Here is a 21465-nt window from a genome sequence, read left to right on the forward strand (position 1 = left end):
GCAAGCAAAGGAAATGAAAACACTGCCCCACCGAGTCTATCATCCGGAATGCAAGACGCTGAAAATTAAAGGTGGCTCACTCGCCTCCCTTCTTGTCGCCATCGGGCACAACCTTGGACATAGAGGGAGAGGGTCCGGCAGACGGGGGGGAGGCTGGATGCTCCGTTTCCATGTTCGCCAGCAAACTGTCGAGGTGGATTAGCGACGTGGTGCGGCTAGACCGTTTCCCAACGTCGAGGCAACTTACCTAAATGCGTTCGAGTTTGTGTTGCTATCTCGAGTCGGCGGCGTGCCAGTGCGAGAAGAGAGGCCAGAGTCTTCGCCGGGGCGCCCCAGGGATCCTCCAGGCCCAAGACGCCGTCCGCTATTGCTGCGAGACGAGAACATCGACGTGGGGCCGAGGGTGACATTCTGGCTCGACGTCCTGCTCGCAGAGCCCTTCAGGCGCCTCAGATCGTCTGCGCCAACGTGGTTACTCGTCTGCTGGGCGTAGCCGGCCGAGAAGTTGCGAGCGTCTCCTCGTCCGACCTGCGGTCGACCGCCGCCGCCTCTCTGGCTGTTCCTCGCGGCCTCTTGAGCCTTGGCTGCCTGAGCCGCTTCGGCCTGCAGGAAAACAAGTCAGAACACGGAAACAGTCGGGGCTGTCGTAGTTGCTTACCTCTGCGCGGACTTCGTCCAAAGTCTTGGGCCCCTTGTTCGCCTCCTTGGAGACCCAGTTTCCTCTCCGCAGATCCAATACATCCATGAGCATAAACTGCATTCGGCTTTGCAGTTCGGGGAGGTCAGCCATGTTTTGGATCCGCTGGAAGTAGGCGTCCATCATCGGGCGACCCTTCTCGGTTTGGTCAAGATTGGCCCCGATCGTCCTGAGAAGCTTGCAGAGCGACTCAATCTCGGCCTCGTCGGGAATACCCTTGTAGTCGACGAGCTTGTGCACACACTCGTGCATGATGCGCTCCGTGAGCATGCCGAGCTTGTACAGCTCACCAATGAATTGGACAAGACCGAGTCCTCGCCGCTTCGCAGCCGCAGCCGCGTAGTACTCGTCGGACAGCATGACCGCCTCGCCGGGCTTCTTGTCGGCACTCTCCTCGGCCTCCTTGGGATCGGGTAGATTGGTGGTCCAACCACGCTCAAACTCCTCCTGACATCTGTTGAGGAGATACTTGCGGAACAGATTGCCACCGCTGACGACGTTTCCGGTCTTGTCCTTGATGCGCTCGTCGCGGACATCGGGACTCATCGTCTCCAGCATGCGCTTGCAGAACTTGGCATACATGGAAGCCCAGTGGGCCTCGTCAGTTGCCTTCTCAAAGGTGAGCTGAATAACCTGGCGCAGTGTCCGGCCGTCGGATTCGTCCTTGGACTGCGATGCAATCTCGAGGATCTGGTCCGCAATCCGGTCAAACTTCTCGGGTGTCATCTTGTTCAGTGCGGCCTTGACCTTTCTCTGAACCATTTCAGGATCAAGGTAGCCAGTGGCAGTAGCGCCGGGCTGCGCGCCTCTGCCGACACTGATTGGCTTCCAGCCACCAGAAGATACCGCGATGGGCTTGATTTCTTGGCCAGCGGTCAGAGGCATGGTTTTAGCAGCCTGCGCTTCTTTGGGGCCGCCGCCGAAGTCGTTGCGTCGACTTCCCCGAGTAGAGCGATTAGACTGGCGAGGAGAGTTGGGCATGTTGCGCATGTTGGACTGCGACGAAGTACGCGACATGGGCGTTGATGAAGGGAAGGGGGCACCCGGGCGCTGAAAGGAGCCAATTGAGTTAACCGAAGGTCGCGGCATGGTGCCGCTAGCCATTGCCATGCGCTCCATCGACGTCGTCCCAGGCGGAAGAGTTCGTCCAGGTGGCGCGTTGAAAGCGCCCATGGCAAAGCCGGAGCTACCACCGCGAGAGCCCTGCCTGGCCGAGCCTGGGGTCTGGGCACGGGCGGAGCGGCTGCCATCCCCGTCGCCGATCAGAGACTTGACCTGCTGGTGGAACTCGAGCGATGGCTGTTCGGTGAAAAGCTTCTGGAACTGGAGCAGGAAGTTGGCGTCGTACTTGAAGGTCTTGCCCTTCTTGGTGACGGCGGCGTTCAGGGCCGGGTTGGGAGAGTGAATGCCCGCGGGATAGATGTCCTGGTCCATGACCTGAAGGAAACGCGCCGACTTGAGTGACTGAAGTGCCGCGCTTGGCTGTGCGGGCTCAACAGGCTTCGTGATGAGCGGCGCGAGGTTCAGAGCAGCTGGCTTCGAACCGCGCTTCTCCGCCGTGGTGGGTTTTTGACCGCCAACATCCGCGGGCGACGGCTGCTTCTCGCCGCCCTCAATCTTCAGGTCGGCCAGCTTGTCCGCGACAGCTTCCAAGCCCGGCTCAGGCGCCTTGTTGGATCGCAGTTGAGCGAGAGCGTCGGCGACAGACAGAACCTTCCCGGACGCCTCGGCGTCCTTCTGCCTCTTCTCCTTTTCCTCTTCCAGGCGCTCCATTTCACGCTCCTGCTCTCGAAGCTTGCGGTCATCATCTGCGGCCTTGGTCTTGCGGTCTTCCTCTTCCTTCTTCTTGGCGGCAGCCTTCTCGAGCTCTCGTCGCTGGCGATGCTCCTCTTCTTGCTTTTCACGCCTGGCATCAGCCTCTTCCATTTCGCGGATGGCTCGCTCCATCTCGTCCTCTTCAGGCTCATCACTCTTGGAGGCCTCGGCAGACTCGACTTCCTTCTCCGTCTTGGTCTCATCGGGTTTGACGCTAGCCGCAGCACTGTCTACCGTAGGCTCGGGTGCGGCAGCGGGTTCGTCCCCATCAGAGTTGGGCTTGGCGCCGGATGCTGCCGCGTCACCAGTCGACAGTTGCTCCTTGGAAGGCGCGGGCTTTTCCTCCTTCGGTTTGTCTTCGGCAGAGGCCTGGTTTGCCTGAGTTGCCTGCTTGATCTTCTCCTTGAGCTCGTCCTGGATCTCCTTGGCAGTCTTTGGCGTCGCCTGGCTTTCCGTTCGCACATGGGCCGGAGTCGAAGGCTTGGGGGGGGGCGTGGGAGTAGAAGACACGACGGGAGGCGTCTTGGACTGCTGGACGCTAGGCGCGGGGGAAGCGGGCTGCTTGAACGACGAGGTGTCGACAACCTCGCCGGCCGCGTTCTTGATTTGAATCGCGGCACTTTTCCTGCCAGGCTTGATGAAGTTCTTGGCTGCCGGGTTGGGCTGCGCACTCTGAGGCTGGGGGGTGGAGGAGACGATGACAGGCTGGCTCTGATGGTTGGCGCTCGAAGGCCGCTCCGGCTGGGAAGGGCTCCGGGACATGCTGTGACCTTGCTGGTGGTAGGGAGGCGGGGCATATTGCTGACCGTAGCCTGTGGTGTTAGCCTGCGAGGGGCCCATGTAGGGCATGTTGTTGTAGCCATAGGGCATGGGCATGGGGCGGCCGAATTGGTCCATCTGCTGCGGGGGATACCCAAAGTTCTGATTTCTCATAGTCAGCCATAGTTCGAACCCTCCGTTTTCCGGAGACAGGTCAAGAGAAGTAGGGGTCTGTCTGGGTGGAGCGAGGACGGGGTAAGGATCCTGCGGCAACAAGGGCCTCGAGGAGCCGTTAGAACCGGCACGCCTGCTGTCCATGTCATGCTCACGCCACGTCTGATCCGCACGTTCTAAGCAACGGCGTGAGAGGTGGCGGAAGTCGCTGCCATGTAGCTCGCGCGCAGATTCCGACGGGCGTCTCGACTGGACAGGCCTGTCGTGCTCGCGACGTCCCTTGCTCTTCTTATGGGGTCTAACGGGCATTTTGCTGAAGGAGGCGACGGGGAAGGGGGGATGTACTTGATGTTGAGGAGCCATGGGCGGCGGGTAGTGGTATTGCGGCGGCGTCTGCATGGCCATGTTGGGCTGCATGTTTGCCTGAGCCATGTTGGGTGTGTTTGGCATCGACGGGACGAGGGCGGGGCTTCGGCTCGGCTGCGGAGAGTTGGGGTAGGGCATGCTTCGAGGCTGAGGCTGGAACGACGGGGGCATGCCGCGTCCCTGGCCAGGGCCGTTTCGAAACTGGTTGTTCGGGGGGTATCCCATCTGGTTGCTGTACGAATTTCCGTGCGGGTTGAAGCCGCCACGACCACGGCCGCCCTGGGGAGGATAGTTGCCTCTGTTGGGGGCACCAGGGTTGTCGCTCTGGACCGAGTGGCCGGATTCGCGTCGAAAGTGGGCGCCGGGCTGTGACGCCGCGACATTGGGATTCGAAGGAATCGAGCCCTGCCTCATGTGGCGCTGTAGGCAGCAACAGGTAAGCGCTTGTCACAGAGGAGGGAGACGCGGGGAGTCGGGGGTGGAAAGCTAGATTTTGCCTTCAAGGCGGACAGGAAACTTACCTCGCCATCGCTACTCAAGCTTCCGAAGGTCATCTGGCCCGTGGGCTGCTGGAGGCCTGATGGAGGGCGGCCACCACTGGCCGAGGGCTGCGGGATGGGAGAGGGGGAATGCGCGGGAGAGGTGACGCGCGGGTTACCGCCCGGGATGGGAATGGGGACAGAGCCGGCGACGTGGGGCGAGCTGTGGGCCATGGCGGGCGAGTCAAAGCCGAACTGGATGCCAGCCTTGGAGCCGCCGACGGGACCGCCATTGGCAGCAAAGCTGTTGGGGCCGCTGGCGACCATGGTGACGGAGCTCTTTCTGGTGTGGTCCGAGGCGGACCCGTTGCTGCCGCGGGCGACGGCAGGGACTGCGGGAGTGACGGCTGGCTTGCCGTTCACAGGAGATGGCGAAGCGCCTTTGGCATTCTGCGAAGGAGGAGCAGAAGCACCGCCAGCCACGACGGGGGGCTGGGAGTTGATTGCGACTAGGGGCGCCTGGGCGGGCTTCTTTGGCGCACCTGCAGCGGAGGCATAAGAAGCAGCCGTGGTCGCGGAGGTGGTGGTCGCCGGGATGGGGTGCTGCCGGTTCGCAGGCGACGTCATATGGAGGTAAGCGTTCGCGATGGTAATGGGCGGCGGCGGCGATGAGGCGAAAGGCGACGGGCGGGCGAGGATGGCGGTTGGGTCGACGAGTATGGCCGACCAAGGGGGAGGGGGGGTTATCGCTTCTTTGGAGGCGAAAAAAAAAGGACAGCCAGCAATGATGCTGTCTCACACTCTCTTTATCTCCTTTTCTTCTTCGCTTGAGAGACGCGACAACAGAGACGTCTTGTCGATGATGGCTCGTCCGATTTAAGATGCGGGCTGGCCAAAGGAACGACGTTGCTGGGAAGGAGAGGCCGGTCGAGGGCAAGCGATCGGTCGGTGGGTGAGGGTGCCAAAGACGAGCACGAAGCGTCCGATGCGACACAGGGCCCGAAGAGAAGACGGGCTTGACGAGGAAAAGTCTTCTGAAGCTGATGTGCAACAGAAGAAAAATCCAATGCCGATGAGAGGGGAGAAGGGGCCTGGTGAAGGGGCAAAGAAAAAACCACCGGACCAGTGGCGCTGACTTTTTTGAGGTTGGTTGGTGAGGGTTTGGGAGGAAGTGAGCAGGAAAATTTTGGGCAGCAGAATTAATACCACCATGGGCGGGTGGGCGAAGGGGAAGGGCCGGGGGGCGCGGCCTGGGGGCGCATGGGATGGATGGATGGGCCAGCGAGGAGGTACTGGGCACCTTTTCCGCACGCAGATTTCTTGGATTTCCTGTGTACTGGATACAACGAAGCGAGAAAGGGATATCAGAGGTACTTCTGGGTACATGTGGCGCTGGCAAGGCAGTGTCGCCGAGCAGGATCTTACTGATCCAAGGATACCTTTTCCTCATCAGGTTCCTTTTTGTCCATCTACCAGCCCGGGACTGGTGTGGCGGTACTTGGGGCTACTTACCTAGTGCGAAAGCTTGGTTTAGTGGCTGCAGGTACCTTGCTAGATAGCGCTCCAAGTTCCCCAGGCAGTCTGAGAATTAAATAAAACAAAACTGGCCAAAGACGAGGACGTTGAAGACGATTGCCTGGTCGCCTGGTCCGCAAGGACGAAAGCAAAGACGAAGGCAAAGGCGGCAGGGCAGCTACCTAGTCGGTGCAGAACCACATGTTACAGGAGGATATGATGACCTTGCGAGTGCGCAGAGCGTGGCGCGTACTGTAGATTCTAGGTACCCCCTACCTGAGCAAGGTACCTGGGGATAGCTGAGCTCTCTGTCGCGCTTGGCACGGCTCGCTTCGGAGAGGCTCGGCCATGAAACACACAGTCGGAACAAACGCCTTGGAGAAAGGAACAATGTGCTTTGATTGCGCTTGCGGTTTGCGTGCGCGCCCGATGATGGGAAAAAACCCTTTACTGAGCACCGACGCTGATAAATCTGCCACAGCATCAGGGCTGCAAAGGCTGCCTCGATTTTGGTGTGGCTTTTTTGCTGAACAAAGTCTGGAGTGACGCATGGGCAGCCGGTGGACTCTGATCAACTCAAAAGGCACCGGCCGTCACACGCTGTTCAGGCCCGGTGACGGACCCGTCGCCTCAAGGTTTTCCTTGTCAAAAATGGCAAAACGCCGTCTTTGTACGTACTGGAGGTAGGCCCGCTGGCATGTCCTGCCTGTACAGCAGGCCAAGCAAGCCGGGCAAGCCTGCAAGCCTATTTTGGGGTTCAGCATGCAGGCTGTCTAGACACTGTGCAGCGGGTTGCCCAGCAGCATCCGCCAAAGTCAAAGGCCACTCACTCACTGATTCCAGAGGGCCATTCATCGCCGTTTCCTAGTGCACCACCGTCCAGCTCCCGCCTCCCTTGCCTCCTCTACTCCCTCCGTACTGTAGCTGTGGCATCCAATGTTCCCCCTTTTCCGTTTCTTTTTCTTTTCAGACGTTTTCCTTTTCCATGTGCACGGATGACTTGGCTCTCTCGGCGGAAACAGTAGAGGAGAGTCTGTGGGAAAAGGGGTGGCTTCAGGCAGGCAGTCAAAAATGAAAAATAACCCAATTTTTTAAAAAACTGGTTTCCAGACAAACACCGCCATTCATCTCGACCTCGTCCTTCTTTTGTTGCCAAGGGAGGCGCGCGCTATTCAAGGTGGCCCACGTGCTACTACTATTATTATTGTTGTTGTTATGCCTCTCCCGAGGGTCGCCTCCCCCGAGGGTCGCCTCTCCCGAGGGTCGCCTCTCCCGAGGGTCTCTCCCGAGGGTGAATGAATGAATGACATGTCTCGTCAATCAGATCAAACGAGGCGAAATGGGGTTCGGCTGACGGGCCAGCCCGTGCAGGCACACCTCTTCTCCCCCCCACTCTACCCATCCCACCACCCCTTGGAGAGAGTGAGAGAGAGAGAGAGGGAAACACCTGCTGTTCGTCCCAAGTGCCGTTGTCGTCATGCGTCGTCCCCGTGCATCAACCGTACCTACGTACAGTGTATACCGCTCTACCGGTATTTCTATCCACGTGAGTCTTCGTACCCACGTAACTACAAAGTACCGCTAGGGTTCTTACGCGGTGCACACTTCTTCAGAATACCCTACAGTCACCGAGCGACAGGGATGCGCCCGAACACCATCCATTCCATTGGCGCCCATCATGCCCATTCCATCGCTCTTGTTTGCAGATGCAGCCCTGTACTGTAGATCGCCAGGCCTTCCGCTCCTCCTCGGCCTCATTGGCCCCTCTGCCCCCATAACCGGGGGGAACAATGAGTCAATCGTCACACGCAAAATACTCATTAGTCCTTCACGCCTACATCCGCCCCCCCTCGCGCACATCCAGAATGTCTGGCTCCAACACCCCCTCATCTTCATCGTAGTCCGCAGCCTGCCCCTCCGCAGCCTCTTCATCCACCGCGCCGCTGGTTTCCATGGCTGAAAGGCCCTCTTCTCCCTGCAGTTGCTTCATCTTGGTCTGCGTCATCTCAAACACATACTGCCCGAGGTGCTCCACGCTCTCCATGGCAACCTCGCCATCCACGCTCGAGTCCTCCTCGCTGTTGAGTCGCTCCGTCGGCCACAACTCCCTCGTCACCAACATCAGCTTGTCTGGTCTCGCGAGCAGCATGTCAAACGCGGGCCGCAGCTCGGGGCATGCCTCAAACACCTCGCGCCGACCCAGCACGTACAGTCCCAGCCTGGCCCGCGACATGGCCACCGTCATGCGTCGCACATCGCGCAGATAGCCCACTCGCGAGGTGCGGGTAAGCGATAGGATGATGTCTGCAAGCAAATCGCACGTTAGCCAACGTCCATGCATCGCCAACAAGGGATAACGGGGACCACTGCCTACAATCGTTCTGCTCGCCCTGGTACTTGTCTACCGTGGCGACGGCCTTGGGCAGCCCGAAAATTGGGTTTCCGGCGCAGCGGTGGGACAGCACATCCTTCACCAGGGCCCTTTGCCCGGCATAGGTGGTGAGGATGCTAATCTTGTTGGCCGGATACCCCAGCAGTCTCATGTACTGATAGAGCGCGACGGCGTATTCTGCCTCGCCCAAGTTCTGGATGAAGTGCGGCGTCGGCTCCGCCTCGCCCTGTCCCTTGTAGGGGGGCACATTGATGAACTGATAATCAAACTTGAAGCCGGCATTCGCCTTCTGGAACTCGGCCTGACTTTGCACATCGGCAAGGTTGTCTAACCTCGAGTATCGCCATGCATAGAGCTTTGCAATGGATGACCGAGCTCGCCCTTGCTGATCCAGCGTAATCGTCGGAACCCCCAGGCGGACCAGACGGGAGAACAACGACTGCTCCAAGTTGGCATAGTGTCGGAATGCCAAACTCTGGATAACGGGCGAGTTCTGGAAATGATCACCGCACAGGACCACTCTCTGGAGCCGCATCTGACCATTGACCGGTTTTTGCATGGCAAGAGGCATAAACGTCTCCACCTCGGTGATCTGGGCTGCCTCCTCCATGATAACATTGTCGTAGTGGAAGCCCAACGAAGTGATGTCGGTCCTTCTGATGGCAGCATGAGTCGTCGTCATGGCAATGATCCGAGCCTCGTTGGTGAGCAGATAGTTTGCCTTGTCGCGCTCGCGCCGGAGAATCTCAAAGGGAAGTATGTCGGCCAGCTCCGAAAAGATCCTGGAGATGTGACGATGACACCCTTGCGCAATGTCTAGCACCTGCGCCCGGTCGGCCTCTGGCGGGAAAAGGGGCTGAGGAGCGTCGGCAAAATATCCGTGGAAAGGAAATTCTCGTACAAGGTCCGGCGTGCTCAGCTCGCCCGACGCTACAGCCTGCGAGAACCTCATCCATACTGGCTCCACATACACCTTGTTGAAATAGCCTGCTGTCTCGGCCGAGTTGTCATGGGCACCCGGGGCGCCGAGGCTCACGGCCAGCTTCTTCACTTCTTGCAGGAGCCGTTGTCGGTTGTTCAAGAAGGACTCGACTCGGCCGTGGTTGCCAAAACTCCCTTCCGTGTCTAGATCTTCCTCTCCATGCCCCAGGCGAAGCAAATGCCTCTCGTCGATGTCCAAAGCAACAATCTTTGCAAACAGCTGGTTCAGGGCCTGGTTGCTATGAGCTATGAGCAAAGTCTTCTGCTCTGGGAAATTGTGGTAGATGTTGTTGATGATTTGCGTGGCGACGTCAGTCTTTCCCGTTCCAGGCGGGCCAACAATGACGGTCAAGCCCGGTTGAGAACCGGACATGATCGCCTCTATCTGCGCAGGTGTGAATCGCACGGTGTTGGTTCGCGGCACATCGGTAGGATATGGTCCGTTGTTTGGAGGCGTGTATGTGGAAACTTTTAAACTCTCCACCTCGGTCTTCAAAGGGGGTTCAACATCGCGTCGACGTTTCTTGGATGGCTTTGCGGTCTGAGGCTCCCCCGACTCGACGGCTTCCTCCAGGACATAAGGTGGACCGAAGCTCCCCTCAACGTTGTCACCGGGCTCGATGGTCTTGCCAGGTAAACTTTCAACAAGGTGTTGCCAGTTGAGAAATGTGTCACGGTAGTCGAGCCTTTCGATCCGGTTGCCGAGATTTTTGTAAGTCGCTCCCGCCGGGTCCCCGTACCCAAGGAACACCTCGTGGAGCCACATTGGCAGAGGCGTTTCCGACAAGACGAGATTGCGGATCGATTCCAAGACGGGCTTGAAGTTGTTCTCTCTTCGGTTCCGCCTGAGGAGCAGATTCATGCGCCCATACACGTCCGGCTTGCCCGCTGCTGCACGCTCAGCGTCCTTGGCGTATGCTTGTGCATCGAGCTTGAGCTGGATACGCCGCTTATTGTCCAGATTTCCGCCACCATCCCTAGCATGGCGGCCCTTTTCGTCCGTTATCTGCATTATTTCTGCAGTCCGCACAGAAAGCACTCCGAGCTTCGTGTTTTCCGACTCGGGATCGTCATCATTCGTCGCCGACGGTCCAGCAGAGGGCTCGACGGCAAGCAAGAACACAACGTCGTCGGGCCGCAAACAGTCCCACTCTCGTCGCACGTTTCCTCCCATCCGCTGCACGTCGATGGAAACCTCAGCCTTGACCAGGGACGGCTGATCATCACCAACGAGCGGAGGAACAGCTTCGAGCACGCTGCGCGGCGTCGTTAGCATTTCACGCTCGAAACAAGCACTTGGAATGGGTTACCCACGCTGGCTTAGAAATCGGAATGGCCATTTTCGAGAAGCCCGTAAAGTGAGTTTCTCCTGACTCTCTGAATTCTGGGCGCAGACGGCGCAGGGCCGTCTCAATGTCCTTGCGAATTCCATAGAATGACTCGCAGCGAAAAAGAATCAAGGCTCTCCACAAGAAGTCGCCGGCGGATAAGTACTGCAAGTTCAACTTTGGGAGGGCGAGGGGCCGCGATCCGTCGTATTCATCAGCCCGCCGGAAGCCTCTGTCAAACAGCGTCTGCTCTGTTGGCATGACTGTCATAGCCTGGGCGAGGTCTTGGAAGGTTTTGCAGCGCTCAAATCTGCTGATGACCAGCTCAATCAAGAGCTTTCGGTCAACAGGCAGCTTCAGGCTTTCAGGATAGCTTGACCGCATGCCCAGCAAGGACACGAGACGAGCTATGTCGTCATCTGCCAAGGGCTCCAGTAGCGACTGAAGCTCATCCCTTTTGTCGATGGCGCCGTAGTTTGACAGGGCCAGAACGGTGAGCTGATCTTTGAAGTGTTTCAAGGCCACTCGTTGCAACTTGCTCAATGAGGCGCAGTGCATGTCGTAGGCTTCGGTGCGGGTGAGCTGGATGCCCGATTGGTCGTTAATCGTGAAATGGGTGTAGTGGGAGAGAAGGCCATGGAGCTCCCGCAAGAGCGCGTTAGACTCGTCATTGTAGAGGGGCGACAGCTTCATGACAGGGAGGAGGTGCAAATCTTGTAGCAGAGCATTGACGTAGCGCCTCGTTGGCAGCTGGCTCTGCAAATCCGATATGAACTCGGTAAATCGTTCGCAGTAGAGAGTTCCATCTGGCAAAGGGTTAGAAGACGGACTGGGGCGGACAGGCAGTTGCCATGACTTGCCTGATCGACGGTCACTGTCGTAGAGAACACTCATGAAGTCGAGGAGAAGGGAATAGAGCCAGGAACGCTCAAAACGCAGCCGCGCCTTGGTCGCCTCGTCTGCGGCCTCGTAGCGCTTCAGGGAAGCTCTCCAGGCTTTCCTCAGGTGCGGGGCCTGGTCGAGAAGCGTCTCCCTCTGCTTTTCGCTCGAGGTATTTTGCCAGATCCCGATGGAAACCAGGGGGGCGCATTCTTTTCTGACAATGGCACAGTCGAGGCTTTGAAAGGCATGAATGAGGAAGCAAACGAGGTGGGTTCGAACGGCCGAGGACAGGGTACGGTCCAGCATCAAGGAGAGGATGCGGCGAAACATGGCGGAGAAGTCGTCGGGTCTGTCCTCGAATACATCTTGAGCCAGTCAGTGGCTGGTCCCAGCCAAAAGGGGGTTCATACTCACTCCATGTTTCCAAGTGCTCCCGCCTCTTGACGTTTGCTATCAAGGCCATCAACAGGACATGGTAGTTTGATGAATCGCCAGTGTAACCGGGCCATAGATAGCTGATGCAGTCGGGTCAGCAATAGTCGGCGATGATGGAGAGGGGGAGCTTGCGCACCTTTCCAGAGCCTGTAAGCTCTCGAGGAGAAGCAGTGATTTGTACTGGAAGCCGTCCTTCTCCAGGACGTCCCATATGCTCTGCTTGAGGACATCATTCTTGACCTTTGGCCTGGTCGCCCTCTTTCCAGGTTTGAGCCAGTGCTTCCGAGCCAGCTGCACAAACTCGTGCTCCTCTTCCTCGACCTCGGCAGGAGTCGGGCGACCATCCTCGGCCTGCGGGCCGACTTCCTTGGGCTGCCGGGCCTTGGCAGCGCCGCTGCCCTTGAGCCGCTTCGCGTTAGGCATGCCCGAGTGGTGATGGCGTCATGGGTTGTCGCAGGTTGTGCACGGCGGTGACGAGATGCAAGGACCAATGTTCTTTGCAATGGACGCGGTGGGTGAGATGACGCGAAGCAGCCTCCAACGAGGCAACGCCAATCGCCGCAGCACATGGCCAGGTACAGTTGGTAGCCTGGTGAAATTTCAGCCTTGCGTGGGCCCACAAAAAAAAAAGCACTTCAAGATCCACGGAAGGATTTGCCTTGGTATACCCGAGCTGCCGAGGTCCCCCACCACCACTAACAGTGCTGTGACTGTTTTCAGGGCGTCATGCAGCCCAACCCCCCTCCCCCCTTGGAATTTGAGATTCAAGGGTCGACAGGGGACGCCTTGCCTTAGTCATCCGCCTCGGAGCCCATGACTTGCGAAACTCGGCTCGTTCCAGAACGCGCCGCCTTGGATGCCTGAAGGCACAGTACCTCCAGGGACTAATGGTTTACCCGACAAGCGCCCCCCTCTCCTCCCCAAAATCTCTGCTGGGAATCCAGTCCGCACAACGGCTGTTCTTTTCGCCTCCTTCCTCCTGCTTCCTCCCTTTCCCGCCTCCCTCCCGCTTCAAACTCCAACCTCCTTTGCACACCGCTGTCCAGACACCTCTGGCCGCACTGCTCTTGCACCTCACTTGCGCTCTCGAAACCCCTGCTGACGACTGTCCCATCGGTCGCAGCGTCCATTTATTTGCATAACCCTCCCCCCCGCCGCCGACGCCGCATCGCTCCGTCAAACCCACTCACTCTCTACGCCTTTCGACTCCCTCCACCGAGCGTCTTCTTCCACCTCTCCGCACTCTCCCACTGGAAACCCTGCATCTAGGATTCGTCGGCGCACATTGCTGTTTATGTATCAGCACGATCAGCTCCCCGTGTGCTCACACCCTTTCAAGCTGCATTTTTTTCGCATACCGCGAAAACCGTGTAGCCCCGACATCAGCTCTGACGGCTGAAGTTGATGAGCCTAGAGTTCATGCCTGCCCTACTGCCTCTCGCGACGCCCTTCGGTTCGCCCCATGTCAAGCAAACGTCCTTTTGAGCTCTGAAACCTCCCGTCTTCGACGCTCTCTCCAGGTCTTCATGACGCATTCACCGTCGCCTTAAGAGTCCCTCGGAACAGCCCCGATCTAGCCCTCCTCATTCAACGCCAGTCACTCTACCCGCCGTCCATACGAAACCGCCGGCATCATGTCTCTCATCAATGTCCGCCGCGATGTCAGCGACGCCTTCTATCGCTACAAGATGGAGCGCCTGCAGACCAAGATTGAGGGCAAGGGCAACGGCATCAAGACCGTCGTCGTCAACCTGCCCAGCGTTGCTGCCTCTCTGGCCCGCCCGCCTTCGTACCTCAACAAGTACTTCGGCTTCGAGCTTGGTGCCATGACAAACAATGACCCCAAGGACGATCGTTGGATCATCAATGGAGCTCACGAGTCTGCCAAACTCCAGGACCACCTAGACGGCTTCATCAACAAGTTTGTCCTCTGCAAGAAGTGCAAGAACCCAGAGACTGACGTCAGTATCAACAACGACCACATCATTCTCGATTGCAAGGCTTGTGGCCAGCGCACTGATGTCGACCTCCGCCTAAAGCTCAGCGGCTACATCCTCAAGAACCAGCCCAACAAGAAGGGCAAGATGGACAAGGCTGAGCGCCGAGCTGCTAAGAAGGCTAAGCAGCAGAACGGCAATGCTGGCAAGGAGAATGGTGCGGGAAGTCCCGAGGACGGGTCCGAGCACGGCTCCAATGAGAATGAGGAAAACGGTGACGCAGCCAGCGACGACGAGTTCCAAAAGTTGCAAGCCGCTGCACCTGAAGATGCCGACATTGAGGTCAAGGACGACGAATGGGCTGTCGACATGAGCGAGGAGGCTGTCAAGGCCCGTCAGGCTTCGCTCCCTGGCGAGTTCAAGCAGAAACTCAGCCTCAACGACGATGACGACGAGGATGGCGAGGGAGGCGGCAACACCCCCTATGACGACCTTGGGAACTGGATCCAGGCCGAGGCCGATGCCAAGGGTGGAATTGACAAGATTGACTCGATTCAAGTCTACCTCCAGGCCAAAGCACTAGGCATCGAAGGCAAACATCGAACCGTCATGGTTCTTGCCCAGACTCTGTTCGACAAGAACATTTGCGATCAGATCTCGAAGCTCGCCAGCATGCTCAAGCAGGTACGTGGTTTTCTAACCCGCATGTCAGGTCCCGGAAGAAACTAATTGTGTCTCAGTTGATCACCTCTGAGCGCCACGAGAAAGCATTCCTCGGTGGGACCGAGCGCCTCATTGGTAAAATCTTCAGTGAGGATGATTCGGGAATGTCGCAGCAGGTTGTCAAGATCTTACAGCTCTACTACCACCACGATCTCGTGAGCGAGGATGTCATCAAGAAATGGGGCTCCAAGGCCAGCAAGAAGTACACGGACCTCTCCACGTCGAGGAAGATCCGCAAGGCTGCCGAGCCCTTCCTCAAGTGGCTCGACGAGGCTGACGAGGAAGAGTCTTCGGATGAGGACTAAGGCCGGACTGGGTTTGGACGTCTTGCTTGCCCAAGAAAAATCTCCACATTTGGTACCATTTTGCGTTGCGTGCCTACAGGTGGCAACATGATGTTGGCCCGAAAGGAACCAAAACCGGAAAGAAAAAACTGCCTGTGCCGTTTGTGCTTTTACGCCGTGGTAGAAGAGTAGATTGATAGTCTAGCTTGCATTCAGATTGCCATGCGTCGAGTCCCGGTCTGCTGCAGCCCGTGTCATTCATTGTGTGATGCTCTCCACAGTCTATCCCTACCTAAGCCACGGTATTTCCCTACCTAAGCCACGGTATTTCCCTACCTAAGCCACGGTATTTCCCTACCTAAGCCACGGTATTCATGGCGATGAACCATTTCGCCCAGGCTCGTCATCCATCGGCAGGTAATAAGATAATAGTACAATACGCACGATCTGGCGGGCCGACGAGCTGGTCCTGGCGGGCCGACGAGCTGGTCCACAGGGTACTCATTCGTCCTCCTCGCCCGTTACGTCCTGACCTCGATACACCTATCCTCGGTGCGGTCGCTTCTCGCATCGTCGTCGGCCTCTTTGGCTGTCTCTTCTGGCGGAGCGTCAGCCATGCTCGTGTCTCCGTCCTCAAGGCCAACCTCGGCCTCGACAGGCGCGTTGCTCTTCTCACCCTGCTGCGACTGCGAACCTTGCTCGGCGAACACGTACGCCCCGAGGTCCTCGGCCGCCCGCTCGAGGTCCGACTCGGCCACAATCTTGTCGAACAGGGCGGCCGCGTCCTTGGCAGCATTTCCCGTCTCGTCCCGCGGCTCGGTCACGGTGGTCTGGACATCGCCCGCGGACTCGGAACCGGCCCCTTGGGGGACGGAGGCCGTCGGAGGGTCGACGAGGACGTAGCGGGCTGCGAAGTTCATTTCTCTGGCAAATTTCGCAGCCTAGTGGGCCGAGTTGGGTCAGCAAGCACGGCCCCGACGGGGGAACGAGGGGCGCCTTGGTTGTGCACTCACCTCGAGATCCAACTCAATGACTGGCACTTTGCCAGACTGGGCGACGGCATCGATGGCGTTGGTGCTGGTACCATACTCGACGCCGTCCCGCGTGCCGTGCTCCACCAGACGATCGCCGTCGCGAAGCTGGCCGAACTCCCGGTCCGTGACGAAATGGAAGCTCTGGCCCCTGACCTCGTCGTCGCGAGGCTCTCGCACCGCGTGCCGGACCACCGTCGCAAACACGCCCTTGTGCCTCTGTTTCAGCTGCTCCACCAGTCCCGTCCTGCTGGTACCCTTGAGGCCCGACACGATGACGGGCTCGCAGTTCTGCGGCATGTCCTCCTCGTCTGCCGCGTCCTCGTCAGGGGCGCCGTTGATTTCGACGAGCTCCTCGAAAACGCTGTCGATATTTTTCGAGTCGTCAATCCTGTCAAAGGCCGCCAGCTTCGACCGTCCGCCTATCCGAAGAGCTCGCCAGCTTTTGCTCGCCTTGCCCGCAACGGCAGCGGCCTTGGTCTGCTCGTTTGTCGGCATTTCTATTTCGAACTCGTCGTTTGCAATGGTCCTCTTGAAGCCGTCCAGCTCGGGCAGCGCGTACCTCTCTGCCTCCTGGAGGTTATCCATGGAGAGCTTGCGAGGGTCGTCGCGAATGAAGTCCATCGACACGGCACCTAGCGGGTTCGGCCGCAGGCGCTTGCTAGTGGCCATGCGCTGTGCATTGCCTTTGGACTCTTTGAAGGTCTCGGTGGAGACGGGTTTCCGCTGAATGGGCGGGCAACTGGCCATCTTCCAAAATACCCAGTTCTTGTCCCTCGCAAGCACAGTCTCAACCATCCTATTAAAGTACGGACCGTCGGGCCCCCTTTTCAGATAGTCTGATATGGTCGTCTTCATTTCGTTTGCCCACTTTGTCTGCTTTGTGTCAATACAATCACTTGGTCGGAATTGTGGAAAGCCACTCACGTTTTCCTCGTCGAGCTGATCGTTGTACATGACCGACTTGTTTGAGGCGTTGAAGCCGGCTAGCTTTTCTTTTGCTCCAGAGGTCAGGGAGAGAATGAAGTCGATGATGATGAGAGCCTGGACAAGGACATGACGTCGAAAAGATAGATCGCTAATCTGGGCCAATGTTAGTAACGGTTGGGTCGGGAGCGGGAATTTCAATGAGCGTACCTCCAACTCAAACAGGTCCTTGCTGGTGAGATATTTGGGGTTGAATGTCGCTAGACCATCACCGGCCTCATCTTCTTCTCTCTTGCGCTTCAAGTCCCGCCTCATGTTCTCCATCGACTTTGAAGACTGGGCGCCTTCGCCGTTGTGGATGGCCTGGAAAGCCTTCAAGGTAGCGCCAAGGTTGTTCTTGAAGTGGGCCATGTGCGTCGGGACCAGGAGCTTGAGTGGCTGGCTGAAGCACTCCTGAAGCGACCAGAATGAGGCGTAAAGGGAGTCGGGATCAAAGGCCTTTGACGTCTTCTTGGGCACGGCTTTGTTGCCCGCTTTGGTGTCTGTCGAGTCCTTTGGCATTATCTGATCATCGATGACCATTTTGGAATCTTCCTCGGAAGCCCTCGGGGGCTCAAAATTGGTGACGTTCTCGACGTGATATTCGCCTCGAAGGTTGACAGAGCTTCTGTCTCCCAAGGGGAAACTCTGGAAGAGGAAGATGAAGACCCGCCCGCAAAAGGCCGTGTCCTCGGCGCGGGATAGCCGGCGGAGGAGCTCGTTGCAACTTCGCAGTATGACCAGGTTCTTTTGCTTAAAGTGCTTGGATGTAATGCGCTCGCGACGCGACTCGAGGTAGTCGAATATCTTGCGGCAGCCAGCTATGGTTTGGCTGTCGAGCAGCTCCTCGACCAACCAGAACAGCAGTGCGGGATCGCATTGGCCCATGTCTGACAGGATCGAGAGTATGTCGAGGAGATTCCACATTTTGACAAATTCGGGAGAGTCGATGGAAGTAGTGGCCTGGAAATGTTAGCGAGGATCGCAGGGCTGGTGAGAGGACTGCCTCTTACGATTAGCCGACCGAAGAGATCTCTGGCAGCAGTTTCGAGAATGGCGAAATGGAGCGTCTTGGCAGCCTCGAGGTTATTGTCCGTGTCCGAGGCGGCGAGGCTGACGAGAGAGGCCGAGATGCGACCTTCGAGGGAGCCGAGATCGGACGGATTCAGAACTGGCTCGAGGGCCGACGTCGGCTTTGCGAGCTCGGCATCTTGGAGAAGATCGGCCAGGAGCGCCCCGGCGCCTGCTACGGCAGCGACGCCTGGGTTCTGGATGTCGAGAGCGGGCATCGCGGCGGGCGCGGCGGGCTGTTCAGAGACGGACGCCGCCTCGCGAGCCGTCACGAAGCCTCGCTCGTTGGAAGGCAAACGCAGGATCGGACCAGGCGCGAAACCATGCGGTCTGCGCAGGTGAAAGAAGGACGGACAGATACTCAGAGGCCACAGCCCAAGTCTCCAAAGGCAAAGGATGGTTGCTGTTGGGCTGTGCAGGCGGCGGCGGGCAGAGCTGGAGTTGCAAAGCGAGGATGGTCGATGAACAATGGGAAATGGGCGGGAGATTCTCGGCGGTAGCCCGATACCTTGGATAAGCCGCACAGGGAGCTTATCTTAGGTACGAACATGAAGTACCCATGTATCAAAGGTACCTGCCTCTTGGGACAAGTTGAACCACTTCTGGCACGGCGTCCGAACACGAGACCTGAATCCTTGCAGATAAAAGGCTCCTCCTCGTCGTGGTTTCCATTTCACCTTTCCGTTGTTGATCGAACGAACTATCGCAGCCACGCGTGTTGAGCCTCCAAAGTACGACACGTGACGGGTGGTCGACCGCCCCGGCACGGGCCATCAAACTCCTCTTCCAACGGCACGGGGGCACGACGACAACCTCGGCAGCGTACGTACTTGATGACCTGTGTCGCCTCTATCTTGATATTGTGTATGAAGCCTATGAGCCATCTGCCACCGCCGGAAACAGTTCCTTGACATGTGCACCCGCCCTTTGCCGTCTTCTGGCAACCAACGCGGCCAATCGCTGATCCGTCATATCAAGGCCAGCGCTTGTCATCCCCAAGTACAAATACAGGGCCTTTCCGCTCATATCTCATCTTAACGGCTTATCAGTCTCCCAGTCGTTTTCTTCTGTGCCGCCCTCGACTGTATCCTCCAACGGGTTGAACTGCAGCAAGCACCTCTGGCCCAGCGGCCGCGTCGAGATGAGCTGATCGTACATGGCCATCGACTCCTCATTCATGGATGCATCGGGCGTCGTGCCAAACTTAGAGTAGACGTCCCGTAATAGCGTCTTCATCTCGGCCAAAGCAAGACTGTGACAGCGAGGCGACGTCAGCCATCACCGCGTCAGCCCACGTCTCTCGCTCTTCTCAGGGGACGCGCAGACGTGTCGCATCGAGGCTAAAAGACCATGGCGTGGCGGCAACTCACTGCTTTCCCACACAACCTCTACCGCCGTTGGCAAACGCGAAGAGCAGCCGCTGCCTGTCGATTTCACCGTCAGATCCCAGCCAGCGGTCCGGGTCGAATGTGTCCGGCTCCGGAAACACGTCCATATTGATGCGGTGCACAGAATACGCCTGGCAGCTCACAATCGTCTGCTCTGGCAGCCAGAAGCCATCAATTGTGCGACCTCCCGGAGGCACGAGACGCGGCAGTGACATGGGGATTGGCGGATAGCATCGCAGACCCTCGTGTACAATGGCGTCTAGGAAAGACAGCTGGTCCACGGGTGCTCCAGGGTTGTTCTGCAGTTCTTGCGTCAGTCTGCGTTGGTAGGGGAGAGACCGGGGCTGCGACAGCTCCCACATGAGGAAGCACAGGGAATCCCCGGTCGTATCAATGCCCGCGACTACGTGATCAAGGCACTCGGCGGCCACGTCGATGGCATCAAGCTCCTCCTTCTGCCCCAGGCGACTCAAGAGGGTGAAACTGGCGGTGTCTCTGCACTTGCTCGTTTCCAAGATGTAGTCATCAACCAGTGGTACCTCTCTGGGTTTCACAAACAGGGTGAGAAAGCTCGCTAGTAGCCGATGAAGGGTGGGACTATAATGAGAAATGAGGCGATCTGGCGGGATATCGTTGTCAGCCCCTGACGTGTTGATCTGTCTTTGTTTTCCCACTGACTCTGCAAGCTGTCGTCGGCTGTCGACTGATGCATCATGTCTTCATCCACTTTCTTCCCCAAGCAATTCGAGCCATGTGGGTGGAAAATGTGATGTGTGATGCAGTCGCAGGCGTAGGCATGCAGGGCTACGGCGATCAGCTGCCGGCGTCAAACATTTCGATTGAGTACCTGGCGTTTACGAACCCATCTGGCCTCGACGTGTTAGCCTCGACTTGGAGTGTGCGTCCGGCACCTCCCAGAACCTACGAAAACCTCCGAGGTCTTGCTTTTCGAGACCGAAGTGCAGCGACGGAGGAAAGCTCGGGAAAGCTCTTGGATGCCTTGCATGGGGGCGGCTTGCATGACGCTCGAGTTGGCATAGCGGTCGGCGAGAAGCCTCTTCCGTCCAGCATGCTAGCTCATGTCAGCAACTCCGCGGGGGCATGAGTGAGTAGGCGTTGACGCTCACGTCTGTTTTGTTCAGCATTGTGAACATGGTCCTGTGCCATCGAGGGTCAGATGAAGAACGCCTTGTGGGCGGTGCGCAACCGCTCACCTCCTGCCATAGACTTTGAAGAGATCGTAGAAGCTGGACTTGTCGTAGCCGCTTCCTCCCGAACAGTATATCTCCTTCAACGCCGGCCAGGACGTAAACGACACCTCGTTGGGGGCAATCCGCACGACGGGGCCGTAGCGTTGGTGGAGTTTGTGTATATAGGCGGTTCGACCGGCATTGAGCTCTCTCCATCTGAGCACGAGCGACGTCAAGAGGGACGAGGGCGGCCCTGGTAGCCTGCGGAGTGGCGAGCTGAGACGGCGGACGAGGCCGACGACGACTACCAGGGACAGTGCCGCGAGGGCGTAGGGCAATGAGAGTAGCATTGGGGGCAGATTGTCCGCTACCTCGACGCAAATCGAAGCATGGTCGTAGGATGGAGGAGAGAGACGACGCTCCCTCTCGCGTTTGATGGTAGCACGGGTTGCCCTAAGGAGAGAGAAGGTCGTTCTCGTGACCCTGCCTCCCCACCCCGCACAAACGACGGCCAGATGGCGAGGCATAGGAGGTTAACGCATAGGAGGTTAGCCTCTACTCCGTACCTCGAGGGTCAACGTACTTTGTACCTGCCCTATCTCCAATGGCGGTGACAGGCTCGAGTATCCGAGACTTGGTGTCTACACCTTATCCTGCCCGCCACGCACTGCAACTTGGCTACCAAGACATGCAATACTACCTCAGCAGTACCTCAGCAGCCAAGCTGCTTCTGTTTTCATCATGTCCTGCACTCCTCATCGATGCAACTGACTGCATACAGTACATACACACTCAGCCCCCGTGGAAAGCAGCCGACTGGCTTGTGTGGAGCCAAGATGAGCCCACGTAGTACAAGACGAAGCTCTGCATCCGCGGCTCCTGTGCACTCCTTAGCTGATGTCTTGGCTTTCTCATTTTCTCAACTAATGCCAAATGCTATGCACACGTAGTAAGCATACTTCGTCCAACAGACCTGGACCGTCCTTTTCTGACTCGTTCTCACCTCCTAGAATGCACTCTCCATGTGGTTTGGCCGCATAGTAGGTTCGATA

The 21465-nt window shown here is 57.9% G+C and overlaps 5 protein-coding genes across 5 annotated transcripts; 1 reads left to right on the forward strand and 4 right to left on the reverse strand.

Annotated features, from left to right (window-relative positions):
• Positions 1 to 76: 76 nt before the first annotated feature.
• HRG_08720 (MIF4G domain-containing protein) lies at positions 77 to 4917 on the reverse strand (the record flags this gene model as incomplete). The annotated part of the gene is made up of 6 exons (XM_044867191.1): positions 77 to 185; positions 248 to 603; positions 659 to 3286; positions 3338 to 4231; positions 4333 to 4682; positions 4764 to 4917. 6 exons carry the CDS (start codon positions 4915 to 4917, stop codon positions 77 to 79), a joined length of 4491 nt encoding a protein of 1496 aa, XP_044718078.1.
• A 2722-nt stretch (positions 4918 to 7639) lies between these two features.
• HRG_08721 (AAA domain-containing protein) lies at positions 7640 to 12246 on the reverse strand (the record flags this gene model as incomplete). Its single annotated transcript, XM_044867192.1, has 6 exons — positions 7640 to 8109; positions 8180 to 10434; positions 10493 to 11312; positions 11367 to 11753; positions 11803 to 11903; positions 11960 to 12246. The coding sequence occupies 6 exons, from the start codon at positions 12244 to 12246 to the stop codon at positions 7640 to 7642; spliced, it is 4320 nt and encodes a 1439-aa protein (XP_044718079.1).
• Positions 12247 to 13457: 1211 nt separating this feature from the next.
• Positions 13458 to 14788, forward strand: HRG_08722 (IF2B/IF5 protein; the record flags this gene model as incomplete). The annotated part of the gene is made up of 3 exons (XM_044867193.1): positions 13458 to 13977; positions 14044 to 14444; positions 14501 to 14788. The coding sequence occupies 3 exons, from the start codon at positions 13458 to 13460 to the stop codon at positions 14786 to 14788; spliced, it is 1209 nt and encodes a 402-aa protein (XP_044718080.1).
• A 500-nt stretch (positions 14789 to 15288) lies between these two features.
• HRG_08723 (THO complex subunit 1 transcription elongation factor domain-containing protein) lies at positions 15289 to 18053 on the reverse strand (the record flags this gene model as incomplete). Its single annotated transcript, XM_044867194.1, has 5 exons — positions 15289 to 15708; positions 15781 to 16674; positions 16726 to 16881; positions 16936 to 17727; positions 17778 to 18053. The coding sequence occupies 5 exons, from the start codon at positions 18051 to 18053 to the stop codon at positions 15289 to 15291; spliced, it is 2538 nt and encodes an 845-aa protein (XP_044718081.1).
• Positions 18054 to 18864: 811 nt separating this feature from the next.
• Positions 18865 to 20763, reverse strand: HRG_08724 (cytochrome p450 domain-containing protein; the record flags this gene model as incomplete). Its single annotated transcript, XM_044867195.1, has 6 exons — positions 18865 to 19087; positions 19206 to 19842; positions 19902 to 19953; positions 20149 to 20295; positions 20351 to 20381; positions 20438 to 20763. The coding sequence occupies 6 exons, from the start codon at positions 20761 to 20763 to the stop codon at positions 18865 to 18867; spliced, it is 1416 nt and encodes a 471-aa protein (XP_044718082.1).
• Positions 20764 to 21465: the final 702 nt, after the last annotated feature.

Source organism: Hirsutella rhossiliensis (genome assembly GCF_020360975.1).
Source record: "Hirsutella rhossiliensis strain HR02 chromosome Unknown scaffold00010, whole genome shotgun sequence".
NCBI lineage: Eukaryota > Fungi > Ascomycota > Sordariomycetes > Hypocreales > Ophiocordycipitaceae > Hirsutella > Hirsutella rhossiliensis.